This window comes from Pteronotus mesoamericanus, unplaced genomic scaffold, assembly GCF_021234165.1.
Source record: "Pteronotus mesoamericanus isolate MK-2021 breed Mesoamerican mustached bat unplaced genomic scaffold, CSHL_Meso_final contig_169, whole genome shotgun sequence".
NCBI classification, from domain to species: domain Eukaryota; kingdom Metazoa; phylum Chordata; class Mammalia; order Chiroptera; family Mormoopidae; genus Pteronotus; species Pteronotus mesoamericanus.
The window spans coordinates 12,745,027-12,772,263 of record NW_026555068.1 but is presented as its reverse complement, the minus strand read 5'-3'; the positions used below and the strand labels follow the sequence as shown (position 1 = coordinate 12,772,263).

Below are 27,237 nucleotides of genomic sequence, written 5' to 3'. Positions count from 1 at the left end.
TTTTTGTTTAAAATGAAAAGTTTATTTGCTCAGTACACCAAACAAGATGCAAGCACTGTCATGACAAATATACAGAAATACGCAGATCAACATAAAACAGTAATTTAGTTTAAATGAAGGGAAATCTCTTTAAATGTTATGACAACATACTTCCAAGAAGAATCCTTTCTTCAGTTAAGTTAATTACACATTTCAATAAAATAAAGGATAATGGATTAAGTGAAAGTTAGCTTGTGAATTTTTCTTAAAAATAAAATTCCAACTCTATTCATCCATGCCAGTTAAACACTATTAACTAAAATTCCCAAATAAGTGCAGAAGGAGATGAAGGGTTTTTTTGCTTGGACAGTCCAGAGGAAAATGGTTACTACAAATACAGCAGGCAAACTGGTAAGACTGACTCATCTAGAACTGCACTAAATTTCAGTCCCAGTGCTCATCATTGTGCTAAATGCTCGTCATCAGTGTGGCGCAGTTTGGTCCATGATATAGTTTAATGCCAAGACAGAGCCCAATTCCCAATTTGTTATAGATACACATAGATTACTGTTGCGCTGTGTGTGTGTGTGTGTGTATGTGTGTGTTTTGAAAAGCCAGTATACTTCCACATACAAAGGCAGGTTTTTTCCCAGGAGGAATTTAAAGGAAATAGTCTGGGGTGCGCCGGGTAACATGAGGCTCTCCACGACGAGGTGCCGGGTCAAACTGAAGGCTGTAAATGGCAAAAACAAAACAAAACCAAAGCCCGACAGTTAAAAGGATTTGAAACTGTACGCAAACAAATCAATGTTATGACTGGAATGAACAAGTCATTGCAGGAGTTTTCCATGAACTACCTCACAGAGCTATGGTGACAATTTAAGCAGATAAAATGTCAGTGCTTGTTTTATGTGAGACTTTGGGGCAAAGTATTCAGTCTTTTACTATTAAGAATGATGTTAAATTATGGGTTTTTTGTAAATGCCCTTTATTAGGATGAGGAAGTTCCGTTCTTTGACTATTTTATTATTTCTGTTATGAAAGGGTGCTGGGTTTTGACAGGACTTTTTCTGGCTTTACTGAGATCATCTTGTGCTTTTTGTCCCTATTCTATTAATATAGTTCATTACATTAATTGATTTTCATGTTCTGAACAAACTTTGCATTCCTAGGTTAAATCCCATTTGGTCATGGTGTATCATCCTTTTTATATATTGCTGCCTTCAGTTTGCTTGTAATTTGTTATCTGCATCTATATGTATCAACGGTGTTCATCTGCAGTTTCCTTAAAATGTCATGGATTTTGGTATTAGGGCTATACAGGGCTCAAAGAATGAATTGGAAAGTAATCCCTGACTTCTGTTTTTTTGGAGGTGTTTGTGAAGGATTGCTGTTAATTCCTTTTATTTTTTATTTTTAAAAGATTTTTTAGATAGAGGGGAAGGGAGGGAGAAAGAGAGGAACACATCATGTGTTAGAGGAACATTGATTGGTTGCCTCCTGCACGCACACCCCAACTGAGCATCAAGCCTGCAACCCAGGCATGTGCCCTGACCAAGAATCGAACTGGCGACCTTTCATTTCACAGGACCACGTCCAACCATCTGAGCCACACCGGTCAAGGCTTAATTCCTTTTAAAATATTTGGTCAGTTCCCCACAGAAGCCAAGGGGTCTGGACTTTTCTTTGTAGAAAGTTTTAAAATTATGAATTCAATTTCTTTACTCATTACAAGTCTATTCAGATAGTCTATTCTTAATTGAGTCAGTTTTGGTAGTTTCTGTCTTTCTAGGAATTTTCCCATTTCATTCAAGTTACCTAATGTGTTGCCAAATAGCTATTCGTTACAATGCCTTACAATTCCTTTTATTTCAGTAAGGTCAGTAGTGATTTTGATAATGTTATCTTCTCTCTTTTCTTGGCCAGTCCTGTTTTTTTCATTGAAAAAAAAAAAATCAACATTTTTGTTAAAAAGAATCAACTTTTGGTTTTGATTTTCTCTGTTGTTTTTCTACTATTCCATTTTATTTTCACATTACACTTTCCTTGCACTGCGTTTAGTTTGCTTTTCTTTTCCTGGTTCCTTAATGTGTAAAGTTAGGTTTCTGACTTGAGATCTTTCTTGATTTTTAGTATCAGCATTTACAGCTATAAATTTTCCTACGAACACTGTTTTCAAGGCATCCTCTAAGTTTTGATACATTCTGTTTTCACTTTCATTTTTCTCACAGTATTTTCTAATTTCCCTTGTGATTCTTCTTTGAACCGCAGATTATTTACAAGTGTGCTAATTTGCACATATTTATATTTCCAGTTTTCCTTCTGTTATTTCTAATTTCATTCCATTGTGTTTGGAGAACATACTTTGTATGATTCCAATCTTCTTAAATTTGGGCTTGGTTTATAGACTAGCATATAATCAATTTTGGAAAATGTTCCATATGCATTTGAGAAGACTCTGTATTCTGCTGTTGTTGGGTAGAGTGTTCTGTAGATGTTGGGTGTACTTAGTTTATAGTGTTTCTCAAGTCTTTTATTTCTTTGTTGATCTTCTGCCTAGTTTTATTATTGGAAGTGGTATTAATAAAGTCTCCAACAATTATTGTTGAGTTGTGTAGGTCTTCCTTCAATTCTTTTAATTTCTGTTCCATATAATCTAGGGCTCTGTTGTTAAGTGTATGTTCACAGTTGATCTCTCTTCCTGGTGTGACTCTTTTATTATGAAATATTCTTCTTTATGTCTAATAAGTTTTTATTTTGAAATGTTTTGTCTTACATTTTATCTAGTTCAGTGTTCTTGTGGTTGCTATTTACCTGGTGTATCTTTTTCTACCACTTTACTTTTAACCTATTTGTACTTTTGAATGTAAATTGTTTCCTGTAGACATCATTGTTTTTTTAAAAAAAAACAACCTGATAATCTCTGCCTTTTGCTTGCACTGCTTAAACTGCTCACATTTAATATTACTGCTATGACTGAATTTATACCTTCCTTTTAAAAAATGTGCCTTATCTCTTGGTTCTTCCTTTAACTGTGTTCTTTTTAAGTAAAAGGATATTTTCTAGTGTACCATTTAAATTCCTTTAACAACTTTACAATTACTTTTCTTAAAGTATTTTATTAGTGGTTGCTCTAGAGCTTATAATATACAACTTAACATGAAATTCTACTTCAGATTTACATTAACTTAATTGTAGTGCATTATAGAAATTTACTCCTATATAGTATATATAACTCCTTTCCATTGTCCTCTTTTTTTACTATTGGTGTTATATACATAGGATATCTATATACATTGCAAACCTCCAAAATACTTATTATATTTTACATAATCTTATGACTTTAAAGAAGCTGAGAGAAAGGAGAGCAAGTATATATTTATAGATTTTGTCATATTAACCTGATTTTTATTTTCTTCATATTCTTCCTTAGGATTCACGTTACCAGGTAGTGTTACTTTTTTCCTTCAATAAGCTTTGTTCCCACCCATCTCCTCTGTACTGTTTCTCTCAAATATACTACATTTGTATAAACTTGATTTCCTCTAAGTTCAACTATACTACAAATTTGTCCATGTCGTGTAATGTGACTGGTTTTTAAGTCAGGTAAGAAAGCTGCAGTTGTACTTTTACAGCAGCCACTGTGTGGGTGCATGTGTATCTGATTTACTTAACAGTGTCACTTGCTTTCAGCCTGAAGCAGACCCTCTTGGCAGGTCTGCTAGTATTGAATTTTCCCAATTTTGCTGATCTGGGAACATTTTTCCTTTGCATTCATTTTGAAGTTTTGCTGGATGCAAGACTGTTGGTTGAGTTTTTTATCTTCAGCATTTTGAATGAATATATTGTCCCACTGAGCCTTTCTGTGATAAGATTGTCAGCTGATTATCCTATTTAGGCTCCCTTTTATAAGTCATTTTTCTCTTACTGCTTCCTAGGTTTTTCTTTTAGACTTTTAGCATTTTAACTATGACATGTCTGGGTACAGATTTCTTTGAATTTATCCAGGTTAGAGGTAGTTGAGCTTCTCAGATGAGCAAATTAATGTTTATCATCAAATTTAAGAAGTTTTCGGCCATATTTCTTCAAATGTTCTTACTGTCCCCCTTTTCTCTCTCCTCTCCTTTTGGAACTCCCATACACTTACACTGGCGTGCTTGAAAATGTCCCACATTTCTGAGGCTCCATTTATTTTTATCTGTTAAACGTCTCCTTGCTCTGCTCTTATGCTTGATGCTACTAGTATCATGTCATGAGACTGACGAGAGCCGTCTTAATTGGTCTCTACCATGATACTCATTGTTTTCAACAAAATACTCAGGCTTGGGATTCCCTACCCTCTGTTCTATGTAAGATCAGTCCCCTCAATCAGAGTTGAGGAACTTTTTGTTCTGCCTCTCACCCTGAAACAGAACCTCTGTGCCACTGCTTTGGAGCTGTTCCTCCGCCCCCCGTTATTTTATTTTATTTTTTCCTTTTTACTGAAGCTAATGTGCAGAGGTCCTGTTACCTGTGTTTTTTAAAAACTGAGATGTAATTGACATATATCATTCTCAGGTATACACATAGTGATTCAATAAATGTATATACTGTGAGACGATCACCACAGTATGTCCAGTTAACATCCGTTACCACACAAGTTACTAAGTCTTTTTCTGATGGGGAGAACTTTTAAGATCTATTCTCTTAGGAACTTTCACATACACAGCACAGCATTAACTAGCCACCATGCTGTGCATGACACACCCCGACTCCACCACTTCCTGTGACACCCCCTGTTCTCTGAGCAGGAGCTGGAAATGAACGCCGAGGACCCAGCATTCTTGCTCTGCCACGCACACCTGGAGGAGGGCTCCTGTGACACGCTGGCATATGGCCCCCCGGGGTAAGACTGGGAGCCAGGGGACGGGAAAAGCTCCCATCTTCTTGCCCACACCCACACACGGTCGGGTGCCCAGTGTAGCTTCCATACCAGGGATCTAGGACTAGGGGTAGGGAGCCTGTTGTGGCTCAAATTCCACAAACTCTGGCTGTTATTACTGAGATTTAATAATTTCCTAGAATAAGTGTTTCTCTATTTGTTGTATATACTTAAGACAATTTACAAAAGTTTGAAACACTTGTTTAAAATAATTTTCTCCAGTTAAACAGTTGTTTTTATTGGGGAGAGGGTTTATCACATTCCTCACTCCATTATTCCAGAAGCAGAAATCCTCTACCTTCTATTTTAATAATCTGTACTTTTAATTTTCCTTCTAAAAGTGATTACAAAGCAATTAAAATTTAGTTACTTACAAGGAATATTTTAAAGTGTCATCTAATTCCATGATAGCAGCCTGGTTCCCACAGCGATAACAGTAATTGGGTGCACTGAAAATGGTAACCACGTTCCGATCATGACACCAATTGTATCCCTGAAGCATTAAAAAAAAAAAAAAAAAAATCATTACTATAAAATTATAATCTCAGCAGATAAATTTAAACTTAAGCACTGCAAATATTTTCTGTGGAAATGCAGTCTTGTTACAGTATCCATCATTAACACTGTACACTTGCGTGGAATGCTCAACTGTTGGGCACAGGGTTTTATTATTACATGGAGCTCAGAAAATGCCTTGTTTTGGCTTAATTTATGGTTGCAATCTTGGCTAGGATCTGTACTCAATTCCTCCCATCATTATGGTAGATTTTTAAAAAAAGTTTATTCATTTTTAGAGAGAACAGGGGGGCGGGAGGGGAATGGAAGGAGGGAGAAACATCGATTTCTTTTTCCACTTTTTTATGCATTCATTAGTAGTTTCCTGAATGTGCCTTGACAAGAGATTGAACTGGCAACCTCTGTGTATTAGGACGACACTCTAACCAACTGAGCTACCCGTCTAGGGTGATAGATTCCTTGTAAGTTGTGTCAATTTTTGCTTTATGTATTTTCAATCTATTATTAGGTAAATATAGGCCAGTTTTCTCTAGTAGTGATCTTTTTGTTTCTAATAATATCTTTTGTCTTAGAGTCCATTCTGATTCATATTATTAGCTGTACTTCGAACATTTATCCAACTGATATACCAGTACACCATTTTCCATTCCTCTACTACTAGTCTGTGGTGTCACTATGTTTTATATAAATCCCGGATAATAGCTGAATTTTGACTATTTATCCATTTTGAGTCTCGTCTTTTATAGAAATAAAAATTTTAACTTTTTAATGGTTACTGATATAACTAGATTTATTATCTTTATCATAAGAATTTATGTTCTTTATTATGTTCTCACTCCCCCTCTTGCCTTTATTGGTTTTGTAAAGTTTCCTCTTACACTTTGAAGTTACTTCTTACTGGTTTGGAAGGGTTATGCTCTATTTATTTTCCTTTTGTATTTAGAAAACAGTAACATCATAGTAGAAAAATCTGGCAGGCATCACCTTAACTAAGTGATCCAAGTTAAAACCACCAGCTGTGGGATAAATAAATTTCATGACCTCAGATGTGACACACTGAAAAAGACACATCATCATCATGTGGTTTACCCACCAAAAATGCATGTCCTGAATCTATAACCATAAGGAAGCATCAGTCAAATCACAAATGAAAAACATTTATACAATATAAAATTACTTATACTTTTCAAAAAAGGTCAAGATTATGTAAAACAAAGAAAACCTGAGGAATTATTTCCACTCAAAGGAGACCAAAAGCAGCATGACCCTGGATTAGATGATACAAACATATACTCAATTACATTTTGCAGTAACAGCCATTTAGTGATATAATTAAAATTTGAATAAAGTGTTTAGGTTAGGTAACAGTACTACACCAGTGCAAATTTATTGACTGCAGTAAGTATAGTGTGGTTATATAAAAGTCCTTATTTTTACAAAATACACATGGAAATTTGAGGGTAAAGCAGCATATCTGCAACTGACATTCAAACAGTTCAAAAGAAAGTAACATGTGCAAGGGAAGGGGGAAGGAAAAAAGAAACAATGATAAAGTAAATATTAAAATATTTATATTTGAGGAATCTGACTTTAGGATACAAAGGAGTTACTTGGTACTATTTTTGCAGTTTTTCTCTAAGTCTAAATTAATTTCAAAAGTGAGTTATAATTTTGCTCCAGCAAACTAGTACTTTCCCTGCTTGCTAAAGCCAGCCAAGTTTTTTCTCCTTCCACTTAGATAATGTGAGGGATGTTTCTGCTATTCTAGGGCATGAAGGCTTTGTTACAGACATATGTATTTATTTGAAATAAAGATCACCATCCCAGAGAAAAAGCACGTACCTCCATTACTAGCTGGTGAGCACGAGAAACCAGTGTGAGACCATTGGCATGATTAAATGTTTCAGAAATGTCTTGTCCAAATGTGTAGCCAGCACCACGTGGTGAAATACCCCATCCGCCACGATCATCTGGATCTGACCATAACAGGTCACACATTGGGCCCTGGCCAAGAAAATTAAGTTCATGTTATAAATTATTAGCAGTAATACTTAGCTAATTAGCTTTACTACAATGTGGTTATATTTCTTTTTCTTTTAATTTAAACTAAATTTACCTCATGTGGAACTTCTTGTAAACGATCCAGGGCTCTGATATGATCCAGTGTATCTATGGATGGAGACAGGCCACCGTGGAGGCAGAATATCTGTTTATGAATTTAAAAAGAATATAAATTTATAAATTGCTAAAAATGAATGGAGAGTAATAATATGTCAATCCTAATAGCTCTTTTTAAATAAAGTGTAAGTATATTCACTGTGGAGAATTTATAGGATACAATGAAAAAGGAAATAAAACTCACATCAGAGAGCTGTTAACATTTGAATATATTTTTTGGTCTTTTTTCTTTAAAATTTCAAGTATCTTATATAGTGTCTTCTCCCTTTCCCTGGCAAATGAGACCTCGATCCTTGTGACCCACTGTTACATGTTCTATTGGTTGCTGATGCATAAAATTCTTTTACTCTTACCACAAAGACCCTACAGATTCCTGTTACTGGATCCAGTAATTTTCAGTTTGAGTCTTCTGAGAGCATAATCATGTCTGCAAATATATTTGTTTTTCTTCTTTTCAATGTTTAAACTTTTTAATTCTTTTTATTGCTCAGTATACTGGCCAGAATTTCCAAAACAAAATTAAATAATGAAAGTTAGCGTTGTGTTGTGTTGTGTTGTGTTGTGTTGTGTTGTGTGTGTGTGTGCGTGCGCACGCGCAAGTTTTGTAAAACACCTATTCCCAGGCCTAACCTCTAGGAATTTGGAATCAAGTTTTAGAAGGTATTTTTCTCCTGATTTTGATGAGACCATTTCTGATATTTTGCTAATAAGTATAATTAGCATAAGTTTCTTTATCCATTTAATGTTATTTTATTTCATTCCTTAATAACTAGGTTTTAAATAATAAATAATATAGGACTTTTTTCAAATACTTAAGAGTTTGATTTTGGTTTTCTGTGCTTGCCATGTCTAGTTTGGTACTGGGGTTGTACCAGCTGTGTGGGGTAGTGTTTGAAGCTCTCTCTCTTCTCCCTGAAACCCTCCTCCCAAGAAATGCTATGTTATTTAAAGGACACTAAAATTAGCCTATAAATTATCTAGACCTAGTTACTTTTCCAGTTTCTTCTAAGTTGGGTAGTCTATTTACATTGATCTAATTTCTTCAAAAACAACTTAGTAATTAATACTTTGCTCTAATAAATTTTGTACATCTTTTCAAGCTTATTAAAATGCTATGCTTGTTACTGTGATATGTAAGCACCTGCATATTTACAATAATGCCTTATTTCTCATTCTTAGTGTTTTATGTGACCTGAACTCCCTCATTTTTCCTAGTTCAGTTTTGAATATTATATGTTTTTTAGTAGACTTTTCAAAAACTGCTTTTGGCCATATTGATCAACTCTATTTTTGGGGGTATGCATTTCTGCTTTTATATTTAATTAATCCTTTATGTTTATTTTGCTCTTACATTCTTTGAGCTAATTGTTTATAACATTATTTCCTTAATATTTTTGTACAAAACAAATGTTAGATATGTATTTTCTTGCATTTCATCCTTTGTTTACATTTGAAAGTTTTGGTCTACACCATACTTCACTATCATTAAGAAATTATTTGGATTCTCACTTTTTATTTTGAGCATAGTTTGAAAACTGTAAGTTCCCAAGCAGATTTTTCATTTATCCTTATCTATTTAATTTCTAGTCTGAGTTTTGTCCTACTACTTAGAATTGGAGATTGTCCCTTAACACATGATATAAAAATAGATGGAGTGAGGGGTAGATAAATGAAAGGAATAAAGTAGAAATGAAAGAGTGAGTCAATGGCTATGTGGGAAGATTATCTGGTTTCTGTTTGTTGGGTACCAATAAAGCAAAGGCTATACTGTTTATACCTGTTAGGCAAGCTCTCCCATTGTTCATACACAGTATATACTTATTTAATTTTCATCCACTTGACTTCTGAGGTGTGTAATGTCTTCCCATAACATTTTATAAACAATAACCTGTCAGCAATGGGTATGTAATGGCTGTTTTGTTCCTTAAAAGAACTGCGATTGGAAAGATCAATGGCCCAATGAAATGAAAGGTTGAGGGCAAATATACATAATTTAACTGAAACAGAGTCAGTAAATAAAAGCTCTACTAATGAACCATTTAAAAAACTAGCTTTACCATCAAAACAGATAAGCTGTCCTTCTGAAGTAATTCTGTTCATTAATTATGTTAATAAAGACAATACTGGTTTTTAAAATAAAAACCTTAATTAAGATTTAACACTCTTTAATATCATGTTGTTTTGCACACATGGAGCTGAACAGTACTATGCTAAGTGAAATAAGCCAGTCAAAGAAGAAATACCATATTTCTGGGGGGGAGGCAGAGACAAATGTATTTAAAAAGTATATTAAAAAAATAAATAAAAAAAATAAAAAAAAAAGAAATACCATATTTCACTTGTATATAAACTCTAATGAATAAAATAAACAAACAAAAAATTTTATCTAAGCTTTAATAAAGCATTATTTAAAAAAATTTTTATTGAATTTTTTCCATTACCATTTAGTCCCTTTTTACACCGCTCCCACCCTGCAATCACTACACTGTTGTCCACGTCCATCTTTTTTCCTTTATGTTTAATTCCTCCACCCCGTAACTCCCCCTGCCCCTTAGCTGTCTTCTTGCTCTCTATCTATGAGCCTGTCTCTATTTTGCTTATTAGTTCAGTTTGTCCACCCACATATGAGTGAAATCATATGGCATTTGTCTTTCTCTGGCTGGCTTATTTCATTTAGTGTAATGTTTTCCAGGTCCATCCATACTGTCACGAAGGGTAAAACTTTATCCTTTTTTACAGCCGAGTTGAATTCCATTGTGTAAATGTCCCACAGTTATTTTATCCACTCATCTACTGATGGACATTTAGGCTGATTCCATATCTTGGTGACTATAAGTAATGCTGCAATGAATGCTTATGTTCTTTGAAATTAGTGTTTCGGGGTAACAAACAAAATTTTTTAAAAATCACATTGTTTTCTTTTTTTAGTAAGTGTAGGCAAAAGGTTGTCCTTCTAAAGTAATATTAACCACACTCCAAAGTCATGGCTGGGAAAACGTGGTCTGTCAGGATCATACAGAAAAGGTCTTAAACAAATTATATTCCCACAAGTAGTCTGAGAGAAGATCTAGTACATCCCTGACAACTCTGGGATTTTATAGTTTACAAATTGTAATTATACAGTATGTTTTATATTTATATTAAAATCAGTTCAAGCTCACAGGGATTACATCTATAAATTGGGATAATAGGAGACAATTTTTTTCTTGTACTTTTGAATGTTTTTATTTTTATATAATTTCTTATGGTATGTCTGTTAATACTTGTTATAGGTGGAAACAAAGCATTCATTTCTTAGTAAAAAAGGTGTAATACACAATATTACTCCTTGCAATTACCATGAAAATTGGAATAAAAAATTATTAATGGTAGCCAGTAAATGCTCATATATGAAGATAGTTTTAAAAAAACAGCTTTGCTTTACTAGTATTATACATTAGGGTCTTACCCATTTATTTGCTGCATTTTATGCATAGTTAAAAAGTATACTGGCATATTATCTGGCCAAAAGATTTAAACTCTTAGCTGATAACATAAAAATTTTGTGGTCCTAGTATGCATAAAACTTATCCAAGTCCCTGTTCTAAAACCTTTGTAAGAGAAAGAGGGGAAAAAAAGAAAAAAAGCCAAGGAGATGAAAAAACACATTATATAAATCTAGACCCTGAATTACTAGGAGAAAATCTTGTCCTACTTTTATTCCATCCCAAACCTCAACCACCCACATGAGCACACACATACACACCTGTCCATCTACTAAAGCTGTAAGCGGAAGATAATCAAATAGATCTGTAAAATATCTCCAGACATTGGCATTTCCATACTTTCGTAAGCATTCATCATAAAAGCCATATACTTGAGTAATTTGTCGGCTTTCGTGGTTTCCTCTCAATATTGTAATGCGTTCTGGATAACGCACCTGGAGGAAAAGCAAAAACCCAACAAAACAAAAAAACAAGAAGAAAAACCATGGTGCAAACCATATTTTTACTAGTGACATGTTAAATACATTAACCTATGACCCATTTCTTTAAATGACTCTCTTGTCTGCAAGTTAAATGTTAAATTACTTTCAAGAGCAAAAAATGTTCTCATTCATAACCACTGATTAAATTATGGTAAAATATTTTGTGTAGACATCCTTCTTCATTACTATTTATATCACTCTCTTTGGAATCCTTATTAACTGATACCTGTACTACTGTAATAAATTTGTCTGTGATTGTTTCAAATACCTTCATCCTCAAGCTATCACTAGTCTTCTAAATCTTCCCAGAACATTGTGACTTCTTATGGCTGAACGAAGATCAGATTTTTGGACCTGGGACAAATCCTCTACAGACTAACCTCTCCCTCCTCATTTAACTTTTATTTCCAATGAGAAGATTGTATTTGCCAACACAAATTGGCCTTTGCCAAATCTGGGCAAGATTTCAAATGTATTAATAATCTCTTTTCCATAACAAATTATAGACATAACTTAAAGCAAGTTTTTAGTTAGGAATATGTCTGATAAGTTACAAAAAGCATTGGATTCTATAAACGAAATTAACCCAAAGCTACATATACACACTTTCTTTCATATATATTTACTAAGCATCCATTATATATGTCCAGCATTAAACTCAGTGCCTAAAGTGAGGTGAGGCTCCACAAGTGTAATATTGTACATGATTTCTGTGCCTCAGGGACTAATCTCACTAAAGAGGTATGTGAACTAAATAAGAGAAGGCAATAAACCATTATATAACATAAAGGGTGGCACATTACTTTTCACAGTAATTTAGAGTAAAGAAAATGAGGCTAAAATGGTTGAAGACTTCATGGAAGAAGAACTTGAGTTGAGTCTTGGCATAAGAATTCCCAGAGTAATCTCGCGAAGGAATTGAATAAGGAAATATATGGAGACAGGCTGAGCACTGAAATACCTTGATTTGATTTGCTACAACTACTGGCAGGCAAATTAGGCTACAGTATAGGGAGCCAGCCAAGGAGTTTGAGCTTGAGCTTGAGTCTATGGGCAACGTGAAATCACTAAAGAATTTGGGAGCAGGGAAGTGACAAGATGAAGCATTAGTTAAAGAGATTTAATCTGGCAGCATATGCAAGGGCAAAGAAAATTTGGAGGAGTAAGATCTTGGAAGCAGAAATATTAGTTACTACTATTACTTCTATGGTAACAATCAGTATGAAGTGCTAAAGATACAAACTGGGTGGAGACAGTAAAAATAGAAAGACACAGGGATAACAGACTTTTCAAGGCAAGAATTTTAAGACTTGTTAAAAAAACAAAACAAAACTTGTTAATGGATTAAACACACAGGATAAGCGACTAAGTCAAAAATTATCCCAAGGCTTCAGCTATAAATTCCTCAAGAGAATGGTTTACCAGAAGTAACCAGGAAGGTTTAATGTATTATTCTCTTTCTCTTTTAAAAGGTGTAAAATCAACTATTATTTTAAGGGTTATAAACTGAATGAAAAGTTAAATAAAACAGATAATATGCAATACTGCCCTTTTTGTCTTTTGCTGGTTTAAAGCTTTAAAAAGAAAAGAATTGCATTAATCATACCTTTAATGCTACAAGAAGAGTCACAGTCTCCACTGAATAATAACCTCTGTCTACATAGTCGCCCATGAACAGATAGTTTGTGTCTGGTGATTTTCCTCCAATTCTAAAGAGTTCCATAAGATCATGGAACTGACCATGAACATCTCCACAGACGGTAACAGGACAACGGACCTCTTGCACATTTGATTCTTTCGTTAAAATTTCCTTAGCCTGTCAGGAAAAGAAAATCAACAATCAAAAAAAAGATTCTATCACAAACTTAAAGGCATCATTCCTTATGCATTAAAATAAAATGTTGGGGGAAAAACCTGAAATGTGCCTTATAAAATCATAAAACTAAAACCCCACAATGAGATATGACTTTATACATAAGTAGGGTGGCTAAATTACAAAGACAGATAATAGCAAGGGTTTGTGAGGGAGGATGTGGAGAAACTGGAACTTTCACACACAGTTGATGAAATGTAAAATGGTGCAGCCACTGTGGAATAGCCTGGCTGATCTTCAATAGGTTAAAAAATAGAATTACCATATCCAGCAATTCCACTCTTACATATACACTTAAAAGAAATGAAAAGTTATGTTTCTACATGTTCACAGCAGCATTATTCACAGTAGCCAAAAAGTAGAGAACACTCAAATGTCCATTAATTTGTGGATGGATAAATAAAATGGACTAGTATTCAGTGATTTAAAAAAAAAAGTAGTACTAATACACGCCACAGTGTTGCAAACATTACACAGACGTCTCCCATTATCCACAAGGTTTATGTTTCAAAACCCCAGTGGATACCAGAAATTGCAATAGTACCAAACCCTGCAGGTACACTGTTCCCCCCCATACATACATACTTAAAGTAGAACAATTATAACAATATACTGTAATAACAAAGTTAAGTTAATATGGTCAGTCGCTTCAGGGGACTCCTTGCTGGAGTCTTCCCATAAGCTCAAAGTTTTCTGGCGTAACACATTGCCATTAACTGGAACATGTTTTCTGTTCATGTCTCCCACACACAAATTTAATGTCTTCTCCCTCTTAACTAGGCCCTGTCACACAAACTGTGGCTGTAACTTTTGCAGTTTGAGGTGGAGCACCAAATCTAGTTTTCCTTTTCACAATTCCTTGGATGGAAGATTCATTCTCACTGCAGACCTTTGCAACCTTGGCATATGATTTTCTTCTGTGCTTTATTAAATTGAGAGCTTTCTTTTCACTTAAAGGAAGCACTATAAGACTTCTCCTTGGCATATCTGAATTCCCAGCATCATTACTCTTGCACTTTGGGGCCATTTTTTAAGTAAAAGAAGGGTGACTTGACCACAAGCACTGTGATACTCAACAGTCGATCGGATCACCAAGACGGCTCCTAAGGGACTACTGGGAGAGGAGGGCGTGCAACATGGAGACGCTGGACAGAGGGATGAGTCCCGTCCGGGAAGGACAGAGTGAGACAGTGAGAGATTTCATCATGCTCCTCAGAAAGGTGTACCATTTAAAACTTATGAACTGTCTATTTCTGGAATATTTCTATTTAATATTTTTGGCCTATGGTTTACCTTGGGTAACAACAACCATGGAAAGTGAAACCATGGATAAGGCGGGGGGGGGGGGGAAACCTACTGTATTAAGTGAAAGGAGCCAGTCACAAATTGTCAGATACTGGATAGCTCTATTTACCATAAATGTCCATAACAGACAAATCTACAGAAACAGAAAGTAGATTGATTAGTGGCTGCCTGGGGCTGGGGAATCTGGGGGAAGGTCATAATGGCTAAGTGGTATAACAGGGTTTCTTCTCATGGGTAATAAAAATGTTCTAAGGGATCCATATCTGTGAATGTGCTAAAATCCACGGACCTGTATACTCTAAATGGATGAATTGTATGGTATAGGAATTATAGCTCAATAAAGCTGTTTCTTAAAAAGATAATCTTATTTACTGGTTAAAATAGGTCAAGAAAAAGTCACAAATTACTCAAATTCTTTTATAAACACATGCTTCCACCAATTCATAAGCCAACCTCGAACTTCTTTATTCCAACTGTTTTGTATTTAATGAGGCAAGTTAGAATATACCCTTATAAGGCCTTGAGTTTATAACAGAGTTTACACATCAACAATGACAGACAAAATTCAAGTTCATTATACCTCATGTATTTAGCAACTTTGCGTAATAGGAAAAAGATCCCAGAATAAAAATATATATATAAAAATAATAAATAAAAAGGCCTCTGAAGGCCTGTAATAAAACAGGTATGATAAAAGTATATATATCGTCCCATCAGCCACCAGAAGATTCTATGAGGCCTTTTTCTGGGCCTCTTTACTTGTCATGTACAAAATTCTAACAAGCAAGGTATCGCATTTCCAGGTCTATGAGAACACTAACGGAAAACCATAAAGACAAGAGGTAAGAACTGTGGCTAATACAGACATACAAACTAGTAAGAAACAGCCTCATAGCGACAGTGATGGTAGTGAAAACGCCACTGGGCAACAAAAGCCAAACGCTCCAGATGAGGCTTAAAGTGAGTTTCTCTCTGCATAATGTTAAGTTCCTATTTCTCTGTATCTTTGTCAACAGAAGTTACCATTCCTGTCAATTAGTGAGTGTACAAGTTATCTTTTAATTTGCACCTTTGATACTCTTTAAAAATTGTAGCTTGTCCTGTTTACTGGTCTTTCGATTTGTGTGTGTGTATGAGAGAGAGAGAGAGAGAGAGAGAGAGAGAGAGAAAGACAGACCTACTCACAAAATAAGCCTGATTTTTCTACTTGGTTTTTATATGTTCCCTATTGATTTGCACTAGTTTATTTTTAATATTATAAATATTTACCTTGTACTGGTCTTATGCATTGTAAATATCTTCTCACAGGCTGAGGCTGGTGTTTTCATTTTGCTTAGTGCTACTAAAGTTTTGTTGTTGTTTCTAAACTTTAAAATAGCCAAATTTATCATTATTGTCCCTTTATGGTCTGTGCTATTTGGGTCTTGTTTTAGAAACTGTTTCCTACACATAAGTGAAAAAGGCACTCCTGTATTTTTATCTCAGAAGCTTTTGCTTTCACATTTAACAAGCCTTTAATCCAGACCTGTAATTTGTTGTATGGTATAATGTAGGGATTCATTTTAATTTTATTACTCCTAATAGCCAATTGGCCCAGCATTATTTATTATATAGTGCCATCCTTTCCTCACTAATTTGTAAATGTCACCTCTGCCAAGCTTTTGTAAAGAACCATGTCTGTTTCCTGATTTCTAAGACCTGGGCATAACCTTGTAAACCTCCTCAGATTGCCTTAACAGTCTTTTTTTCCTGAGGGAGCTGCCTATCTCTCAAATTCCTCAGCTGTCATCATGGATGGCTCCCCTGCCCAGCCATGGAGCTGCCTGGAGTTTAAGCTGAAGTTATGGACCTGCTGTGCCCTGGTTCTAACAATGCTGAGCTGCTGCTCCACTTCCAGACATGGATGGATCGCCACAGGTGGGATGAGGGACCTGGCTTCTCATGCAGGTACTGAGCGCTGGATCGTACAATGTGGAAATGTATCAGCCATCTCTCCATGGAGTGAACCTCAACAAGTGGGAAGAGGGAGAAAAGAGGAAGCCAGGGAAACAAATTCCCCTCTAGGGTAATGTATCATATTGTACTGCTTCACAGCTTTTCCCACCTCCTTTTTTTCCCTTTACTGTACATCCTTGGGCTTGCATTCCCCAAATAAGGTGTCAGCACTATAATCCTTGCCTTGGGTTTCATTTTCATTGGTCTCCTACCCTTGTATCAGTAACAGATAGACTTAATTACTGTAAGATATCATAATAACTGGGAAGAGAGGCTCCTCTTCCTATTCCTTTTATTCAGAACTATTTGGCTATTTTTGGCCCTTTCATCAAGCCTGACATATAAATTTTACAACTCGGCAAGTCCTATGAAAATCTTGAGATTTTAACTCAGTTTGCAAAAAACCAAGATTTTGCAGAAACAGTTAAAAAATTTAGACTCCTCAAGTCATATAACAGTAAGAATTTAACAAGCTAATTCTACTTATAATAAAAACACACTAAAGGAAACATTACCAAAAACAGAGGTAAGATTATTTAATATATAGTACCTGTAAGGGATGATGTTTATAAAGTTGACAAAGCATTCACTCTGACGTATATACCATACATAGAAATCACCTGACACATCAAAATACTCCTGAAGAGTAAGGCTCATGTAGTCATGTAACAAACATCTGTCAAGTGTCTGCTGTAGACCAGGCACCAGAGGTAAACTCTCTAGCCTCAACACACTGGCTTTGACGGGCTCAACCAAACTAAAGAAAAATTTCTGTGCACAAAAAGAGATAAAAAGAGAGGCCTGGAAAAATATTTATAACACAGAAGATAAGAGGAACATACTGATAACTATCATATAAAGATATTTGTAGAATAAATCATAATATGTATCAAAAATCACTGATTCTGTCAATCTTAAAAGAAGTCATAATAAGCTATATATATATTCTTGAAAAAGAGTATTTAAAAATATAAAGCTCCATATTGGCCATCTTTGTTTAAATTATTAAATTAAAGGGGACTTTATTTTTATACCAATTTACTTACAATGTAAAGTTCTACTGTTCTGTATTTTAACATCAAAAAGTTGATTTTTAAGTCTAGGTAAGGAGATTTTCTGTAATACTGATGGTTTGTAATAGTTTCATGACTTATAATATTGAGACTATGAAATTTTACTGAAAAAACTGTTTATTCTCATAATATACAGGTAAATTAATGTAGCCATTCTCAGAGTCTGACCCCAGGGCATGTACAAATGTAACAGATTTACTGTTTCAGGAATAAACACTTTTAGAAATTTCAGTTTTAATTGTCAATACAGTCAACATCAATAATACCATCTTTTTAGTCCTTAAGTTTTAAAAGTATAAAGGGTCACGGGACTAAAAAAGCTTAAAAATCACTATTAATGCATCTGTTCTGCTGAGCTACAGGTTAACCATAAACAAACAGAAACCAGGTAAAGGGTAAACAGATTCACACTTCTACAAAGACATGTATCCTATTCACTTCAGCTTGTTTCCAGTGACCATTTTTTTAAAAAAATATATTTTTTTGATTATGCTATTACAGTTGTCCCAATTTTTCCCTTAGGCACCCTCTGCCCGGTACCCCTGTTCCCTCCAGCAACCCCCCTCTTTGTTCCTGTCAATGGGTTGTGCATATAAGTTCTCCAGTTTCTCCATTTCCTATACTATTCTTAACCTTCCCCTGTCTATTTTGTATCTACCAATTATGCTTCTCAATCCCTGCAGCTTTCCTCCCCATTCTCCCACTTGCCCCTTCCCATTGATAACCCTCCAAATGACATCTATATCTATGATTCTGTTCCTGCTTTGGTTGCTTGCTTTGTCTTTTTAGATTCAGCTGTTGATTATTGTGAATTTGTTGCCACTTCAATGTTCATAGTTTTGAACTTTTTTCCCCCTTAAATAAGTCCCTTTAACATTTCACTTAATAATGGCTTGGTGATGATAACTCCTTTATCTTTACCTTGTCTGGGAAGCACTTTATCTGCCCTTCAATTCTAAATGATAGATTTGCTGGATAGAGTAATCTAGGTTGTAGGTCCTTGCGATTCATAATTTTGAATACTTCTTGCCAGTCCCTTCTAGCCTGCAAAGTTTCTTTTGAGAAATTGCGGATACTCTTATGGGAACTCCTTTGTAGGTAACTCACTGCTTTTCTCTTGCTGCTTTTAAGCTTCTCTCTTTATTTAACTTTTGGCAATTTAATTACGATATGTCTTGATGTGGTCCTCTTTGGGTCCAACTTATTTAGGAATCTCTGTGCTTCCTGCACTTGTATGTCTATTTCCTTCACCAAATTAGGGAAGTTTTCTTTCATTATTTTTTCAAATAAGTTTTTAATTTCTTGCTCTTCCTCTTCCTCTTTTCCTTATGACATCCCCATGATTAGGATGTTGGTACATTTGGAGATGTCTCAGAGGCTTATATTATCTTTGTGGGGTTTTTTTAAATTCTTTTTTCTTCATGCTGTTCTAGTTGAATGCTTATTTTTTCCATATGTTCCAAATCGTTGATTTGAACCACAACTTCCTTCCTTTCACTGTTGATTCCCTGCAGATTTTTTGTTTCACTTAGTGTAAGCTTCATTTCTTCCTGGGGCTTTTTTTATGTTCCTGCTGTACTCGATGAGTTCTTTGAGCATACTGATCACTGGTGTTTTGAACTCTGCACCTGAGAGTTTGCTTATTTCCATTTCGTTTAGTTCTTTTCCTGGGGTTTTGTTCTGTTCTTTCATTTGGGCCATATTTGTCTCTTCAATTTGGCAGCCTCCCTGTGTTTGTTTCTGTGTATTTGGTAGAGGTGCTTTGACTCCCTGTTTTACTAGCATGGTCTATTGTAGAAAAGGCACCTGTAAATTGTGTGGGGTGGAGCCTTAGGTAATCACCAGGGCATGCAACCCTCTTCACTGCTTTGTAGCTCTTTGTTGGGGGAGGGCTCGGAGAGGGAACAATGATGCTGCCTGGCTTCTGGAGATTTGCCCAACAATCGCCCAGTTTCCAGTCACTTCACCCACTTCCCGTATGTGACTGGCACCCTCCCAGCTGTTGCCCTGGTGCTGAATCCCAGAGGGGGTGTGTTTGCGTACATTCTAAGTCCATGCGGGCCCTTTAAGTGGAGACCCCTGAAATTCTAGCAGTTTCTTCCGCTGCCCCAACCCCCACTGATTTTTTACAGCCAGAAATTATGGGGACTTATCTTTCTGACCCTGGAACCCTGGGCTGGGTGGTCCCAAGGTATCCCTCCCGATTTTTATCCACCACCATGAATGTGGGACCTCCTGTTCCACCGCTGCTGCCTCTCTGCCCATCTGCATGTCTCTGTCCATCCTACTCGTCTGGATGAATGTGGCTTCTTTAAATCTTTGGTTGTTGGACTTCCATACAGCCCGATTTTCTAACAGTTCTGGGTGTTATTTGTTTTGAGGTCTACTTGTAATTCTTTCTGTGGTTGTACAAGGAGGTGAAGCATGTCTACCTATGCCTCCATCTAGACCAGAAGTCTCTGTTTTCAGTGACTATTACTGTCCCATTACACTAATGGAGTCACTGATTTACACTACTGATGTCAAAAACAGTCAAACAAACTCATAATGAAAGTTTGTATACATGTTGTAGGATTCAGAAAGTAAGTCTATTTCCGGATCCATCAATGCCAACTGGATGCACGCAGCCCAGACTTTTAATTTGAAGTAACCCTAACTAGTAGGGACAATGACAAAGTTCTATTCTGACAGAAATGTTCTCACCAGTGTTCTAAACATTTGTAAGGTATGATTTTGGCTCCAATCTCTTAAATTTCTGCAAAATTCCAAGTTTGGTACCCTAGCTCTCCTTTTGCTTCTAGGCTACCATATATTCTTCCAACAGATGCTGTTTCTGCTTACATCGACCAGATAGACGTCCCAAGAGTTATGAACTATGTAGCCCATATTTTTTCTTCTCTTTGCCTATAATTTGTTAGATGAGACACTAGGTACAGAAGTCTTACATAAAATATGGGTTTGCCTCCCTGTTCAAATCTAATTGGATAACCATAAGAACTATATACCCTTCATTTCCTCATTTAGAATAGCTACCTATGAGTCTGTATGTCTAAAATATGAAGTCTTACCTTCCACATATATGACACAGAAATAGTTATTTTACAAACAAATTGTTTAAGGAATGATTCTTAGCTTTGTGCCAGAATACATTATCTTATTACCATCGTGTTACTGAAATTATTTTTCTTTTTGAGGGGAGAAGACTTAAACTGTGGGTTAATATGTCTCACATAAAAAGAAGACTGGAGGTAGGCAGCCCTGGACTGGCATAGCTTCTCAAGCAAACGCTGTCAGGGCAACAGACTCTTTCCTCTTACCTTCTCTGCTGGAGAATTACCACCGCATGGACACAAAATGGTGGTGCATCTCTGGGCCCTGTATCTGGTATCCTACTGAGCAAGAAAGCAGAATGGGCAAAAAACCAAGGGTACACGTCAGCCTAGTCTATCAGTCTTACAAAATTTTCCTGGAAATCTCACTGGGCCACTCTTGTCATATCTCACTGGCCAGTTGATTCGCATGCTCTCTGTTGCCACAACCAATCATAAATGTGACTAGGATGAGGGAAGTCACTTAAGGTGTAATTCCAGTTAGATCTGAATTTTAGAGGTGATCAAGTACCTCCTAAAGGGTCTGACAAACAGCTCAGAAATGTCTACGATCGGAAACAAAAAACTTTAACCAAGTTTATTACATAAGACAGTCTCTCAATTTTGTTCAGAAAAATAACCAAACTGAATAGCACAAATCATTAAAAATTTCAATCGCAACTGACACCTTCTATTTATTATGATTAAAAAAAAAACAACTCAGCTGATGGTTCCATCTCTGAAAAGATAATCTGCTTCATATACAATTGTTATCATTTACTGTCTTACTTTAAATAAATAAGAAGCACTCAAACGTAAATATCCAATTCAATTGTTCTTTTAAGGATACATTAGCTTAACCCAGCACAGGTTTTACAAAACTACTGGATAGGTTAAGATACAGTAAGTAGTACTCCCTTATCCATGATTTCAGTTACCCAAGGTCAACCAAGGTTGGAAAATATTAAATGGAAAATTTCCAGAAGTAAACAATTCCTAAGTTTTAAATTGCAAGTTGCCCTTAGCATGATGAAGTCACGTGCCGTCCGCCCAGAGCCTGACTCATCCCTTTGTCCAGTGTATCCAGGCTGTATACACTCTCTGCCCATGGCCAGCTGTCTTGGTGATCTGACTGACTATCCCAGAATCACAGTGTTTTTGTGCAAGTAGCCCTTATTTTACTTACTAATGGCCCTAAACCCATTTACTTAACTTTTTCTACAGTATATATTGTTATAATAGTTGTATTTTATTAGTACTTTTTGCTGTTAATCTCTTCCTGTGCTAATTTATAAACTTTATCATACCTGGGTATGTATAGGAAAAATAGTGTGCAAAGGGTTTGGTACTATCCAAGGTTTCAGGCATCGATGGGGGTCTTGGGGAGAGTACTATATATGATATTTTGAGACAAAGAGAAAGAGAGTATGTCTGTGTTTTTATAGTACTTCCTGAGATTTTATCTACATAGTAATGAAGAAAATACTTGTCAAGTCAGTGTGAACCAGCCCCCACTCCCCAACTTTTATTTCCATTCTACAAATCCCCGGCTGTTTTTAGACACTTGATGTATAAATCACACCCTTTATTCATATTCCTAGCTCACCAATTGATCTTATTTTGAGATCACTTTCATTTGCCTTCAAGGGGAAGAATGAGTTGGATTGGTAGAAGTAAGTGTATAGTTCACCTGATAATTAGAATGCACGATGTAAAAACCTTGTGTGTCTGGAGTTCCCAAGCAAAATCAGCAAAGGGAAAAGGCAAGTGGGGCAAAGTCCTGAGTAAATTAAGTGCAAGCATCCAAGTCCTCTCTCTCGGAGTCACAGAGCACACTTAACACCCACAACAGCACACATGAAATGCTGTCTACCAGGAGAACTCATTAGGGACTCAGAGCCCAAGACTGGGAGCTGGTCACTTAGTACATTCTGCCTGGAATGTACCCAGACCTCACACTGTCAGAAAGCAAGCACGGGTTCAGCATAAAGCACACTGCTTGCATAAAAAGTTTAGGCTCAGTGAGCCATTCTTAACAGGGAATGGTAGAAACCCTTCTCAAAACCAAGTATCCAGACACCAGCCAAGGGCAACCTTGAAATGAGGCCTCTCTAAAGACAGTGGTCTCAGGGTTGCTCCCAGCTTTGGGCTCTGAGTTCCTAATGAGCTCTCCTGGCAGACAGCATTTCCCGTGTGCCGATGTGGGTGTTAAGTGCGCTCCGTGGCTCCGAGGGAGAGGATCTGGAAGCTTGCGCTTAATTTACTCAGGACTTTGCCCCACTTGCCTCTTCCCTTTGCTTTGCATCTTTTTACTGCAACAAATCACAGCTATGAGCCTGACTACAGGCTAAAAGTTTGATGGCTTTATTGCCACCAAACCTGGGGATGACCTTGGGAACTCCAGACACACAATGGTTGTTTTGTTTTTAAAATTTATTTACTTCCAGAGAGAAGGGAAGGGAGGGAGAAAGAGGGAAAGAAATATCAATGTGTGAGGTACATCAAAAGGTTGCCTCTCACACACCCTGAACTGGGGACCCGGCCCATGACCCAGGCATGTGCCCTGACTGGGAATTGAACCACTGACCCTTCAATTTACAGGCCGCTGTTCAATCCACTGAGCCAAACCAGACAGGGTGCACAAAGGTTTTTACATTGTGCATTCTTAGTATCTAGGGAAGGTAAAATGGTAACAGGGTTTTCGGCTGTTAAAAACCACTTTTAAAAAAAAAAGTTACAATCTATCAAAGAAAAGTAATCCAAATGATTTTTTTTTTCAACTCACAAAAATCATTTATTTGTATCAGAATCTAGTTTTCATTAAGATGATTTTGGGTGTTCAGGAATTTAGGCCTGCTATTCACATTAATGAAGTAATATCCTAAAGATATTTCTGCTTGTTACAAGGCTAAGGCCAGGACCCAGAAACAGATCAAGAAGTCGAATATAAAATTTACATACTTATACTCCTATACAAGCCTCAATTTTTTTCTAAGTAGGCACTTTATAATCCGAATAAAGATCAGCTAACATTCAAACAAGCTATGTTTCCCTCCTTACTTAGAGTATTACCACCAAGGTTCTTCAAAATAAAAGTTTATCACGTCAAAGAGCTTCTTGCTGAGTTAAATATAGCCCTAGTCACAGAATGTCCTGAACAGCGCCAGACTGGCTCTCGAAGCACATCATCTTTGAAAACTAGTGTGCATGCTATTGTAGCAGGAATAAATTGCAGGAGTAATTCCTCTTGACATATTAGAGGAGCCAGATTTACAATCAGCTTCAAAAGTTGGGCTAATTTAAGTTAATGTTAAGAGCTAGTCTTCTCAGAAGATATGCCTTTACTACTTTATGCAAATTTTCTCCAGACAGATATTAACCTTGAAGGCCAGACATAAATACCATAGCCATTCATACCCATTTTTTAAAAAGTTCTTCTCCAATTGACATCATTTTGCCAGTACCTCAAAATAGGGCTTTTACCAGTATACTCTGGTCATTTCAGCTGATTCCTTCAGTTTTTATATAGTTTGAGTTACAATAAGATTTAATTTTTAGGAAAAAACCACTATCATATAAAGTAACTGTCTAGAGAGTAGTATTTCCAATAGCCTTCAAAAAAAATGTTAGAAAATAACCTAAAAAATCTAGTCACAAAAAATTAAAAAGTTACTTCACAAAATTGCTACTAATCCCAGTACTTTATGTTTCAGGTAACAGTGACCACAAGAAATAATGAAACAGTATTTTTTAGGGTTCTCTAGCCACTATACAGAAAATCCCTTTTGTAGTACATTCACAGAGAGATCGTATCAACCCATCTATTTATCTTGCATCTTTTTCTAAAAGAAAATGGGATGACAAATTTAAAACTTTATTGTTTTCACTTAATATTCATTAAGTGCTTATTTCTTGTCAGAACTTTGCATGGGTAGTATGTTAATATTCACAACCATCCAAGAAGACTGGCATATATTATTACCCACACCTTACAGGTAGGGAGTCAGAAACACAGAGAGACTGGCAGCTACCAAGTTACAGAGCCCAGGGTTTGAACTCGGGCTGACTACTACAATTCATTATCCATAAATACTACACTTGTCAGGAAAAGGGGGGATGGGACAGAGATATAAAATAGAACTAGACTATGGTTGGGAGATGGATGCCACAGTTGCTAGAAGAGGGCTGCAGAATTAAGCATTGCTCAGAAGGGCAAAGAGAAAGGAATCCTATCGAATTTTTCCATCCCATTGGCAAACCCATCAAACAGATGGAGAACAATGATAAATGACTATGGGATTTCCTCTTAAAAAGTCAAATTCAGTCCTCGCTAGTGTGGCTCATTGGATTGAGCATCAGCCTGGGAATAACAAGGTCACAGGTTCAATTCCTGATGAGGGCACTTGCCTGGGTTATGGGCCAGGTCCCCAGTTGGGAGCCTGCGAGAGGCAACCAGTCAATGTTTCTCTCCCTTTCTCCCTCCTTTCCCCTCTCTCTAAAAATAAATAAATAAAATCTTTTTAAAAAAGTCACAATCAGTGCAAAAGTACAAATATTCAAAGAAAAAAAAAGTGGGTAAGATACAGTACAAGCTTAAATATACCTATAAAGTCCCAGAGATTGGTAGTCTGATTTATTTAGGACCCGAAGTAAAAATAATCTCTCTTGACAAATACAGATTGCTTTCTGAAGTGATTAAGACTCAAGTGTGACTGAGCAGTGGCACAATATTCTTCTCTAGGAGTACATCTTGAAATGAGTCAAAGGGAAAACAAATTCAATCCCCACTTTTGTCCATAACTTCAAGTCTCTATATAATGTTCATGGTGAGGTTAACTGATCCAGCTAATTTCAAAACTGGCTATTTCACTTGATACTTGAACTCCGGAAAGATTTAAAAGGTAAATTTTAAGTCATGAAATTATAGGCTTTCACACAAGAAAATTAAATGTCTACTTGAAGCCATAAGTAAACAGTTTAGAGAAAAAAACCATGTGCCTGGCAGTTCTATTTACAGAGATAAATTCTCCAATTTCAGTAACTCTTTGCTTTTATAATATAAAGACAAATTTTAAAAACCCATTAACTTATCATTCTCTATTACTCCTCCATCCCTAAGTCAGTGCTTAATTTTTACAGTGCCCTATTAAAAACACTGACAAAAATCTTTTGTTCTCCTGGGCATTTGTGAGGCATCCTGACGTCAAACATGATGACCCATTCTTATAGCTAATGGCTTAAAAATACAAACCAACCCAACAGTATTAAAGAATAAATAACCCTGTCAGTCCTTCATATGGGACATTTTTACATAAAAATACACACAAGTTATTTAGTCCAAGAATATAAAAGATTTATGAGAAAAACTCTATTAGATTTTAAAGACGAAGAGTCCAAAATAATGCCAGCGGTGAAGAAAACAATGGATACAGACTGCAGAAAGTTGTCTAAGGCCACGCAATCAAGAATGACTATAAACAGTCAACCACCTATATGTTTTATTACTTTGGAACAAGAGGGAAAAAAAAAACCCATTACATATAACAGAAATGGAAAGAACCTTTGGAGAAGTGCTCCCCTACACGAAAATCGCATGCCCCATTTATCATTTTAAGCCAGCACCGTTGCCAAACTTAAGGCTTGTTGCCTTTCTGAAAACCAGCATTTTGTTTCCAAGAGCCTCTTAATGTGAAGACCAATCACCATCTGTTTCGACTAAAAGTCAACTTCTATTTAGAAATCGCAGTCACAGTCCCCCATCACACCCACCTCTGTACAAACAAACGCCGGACACATTCCGTCTGAACGGCCCGATTCACCTGGGAAACCCTCCGTTCAGTAACAAGTCCGTTAACATTAACAACATCCAGGTTAATTTTCGGTGCATTTTCTAGTAAAATAGTGCATTAGACCAACTGGTTGAAGCGTGAAGACTGCTAGTCCCCACGTGAAACGCTGGAGTGTCAGTAACTCCCCAGAAGAGGGCCAGCGACCCCAATCAATCACAGGGCGTGAACCCCGAGTGCCACGTCCCCCGTCCCCGTCCGCCCATCTCCACCGACCCTACATACTAGTAACGTGAGCGTCCGGCCGCGGCCGTGGGGTGTGTCCAGAGGGGAGGCACCGGAGCCAGAGAAGGGAGCTCAACGCCCCGGGCCCTGGAATGGCCAGTCCCCACCCGCCCAGCGCTCCCGCATTTCTCCCTTTTGCTCTCTTACCTTTTCGCACAGCGTCCGCACTTGATTCTCGTTCAGCTGTTTACACTCATTCAGTTGCTCGACCCACTGGTCCAGCTCCTTGGTGAACGCCTTGTCGTCCATGGCGGCCCGAGCCCCCTCCCC

General features: G+C 36.5%; 1 protein-coding gene across 1 annotated transcript; it reads right to left on the bottom strand.

The window, feature by feature from the left end:
- Nucleotides 1-27,237, bottom strand: PPP2CB (protein phosphatase 2 catalytic subunit beta). The gene is made up of 7 exons (XM_054566066.1): nt 27,115-27,237; nt 13,168-13,377; nt 11,340-11,513; nt 7,533-7,622; nt 7,259-7,420; nt 5,275-5,393; nt 1-712 (listed from the first exon to the last, which is right to left on the bottom strand). Exons 1-7 carry the CDS (start codon nt 27,214-27,216, stop codon nt 640-642), a joined length of 930 nt encoding a protein of 309 aa, XP_054422041.1. The 5' UTR covers nt 27,217-27,237; the 3' UTR covers nt 1-639.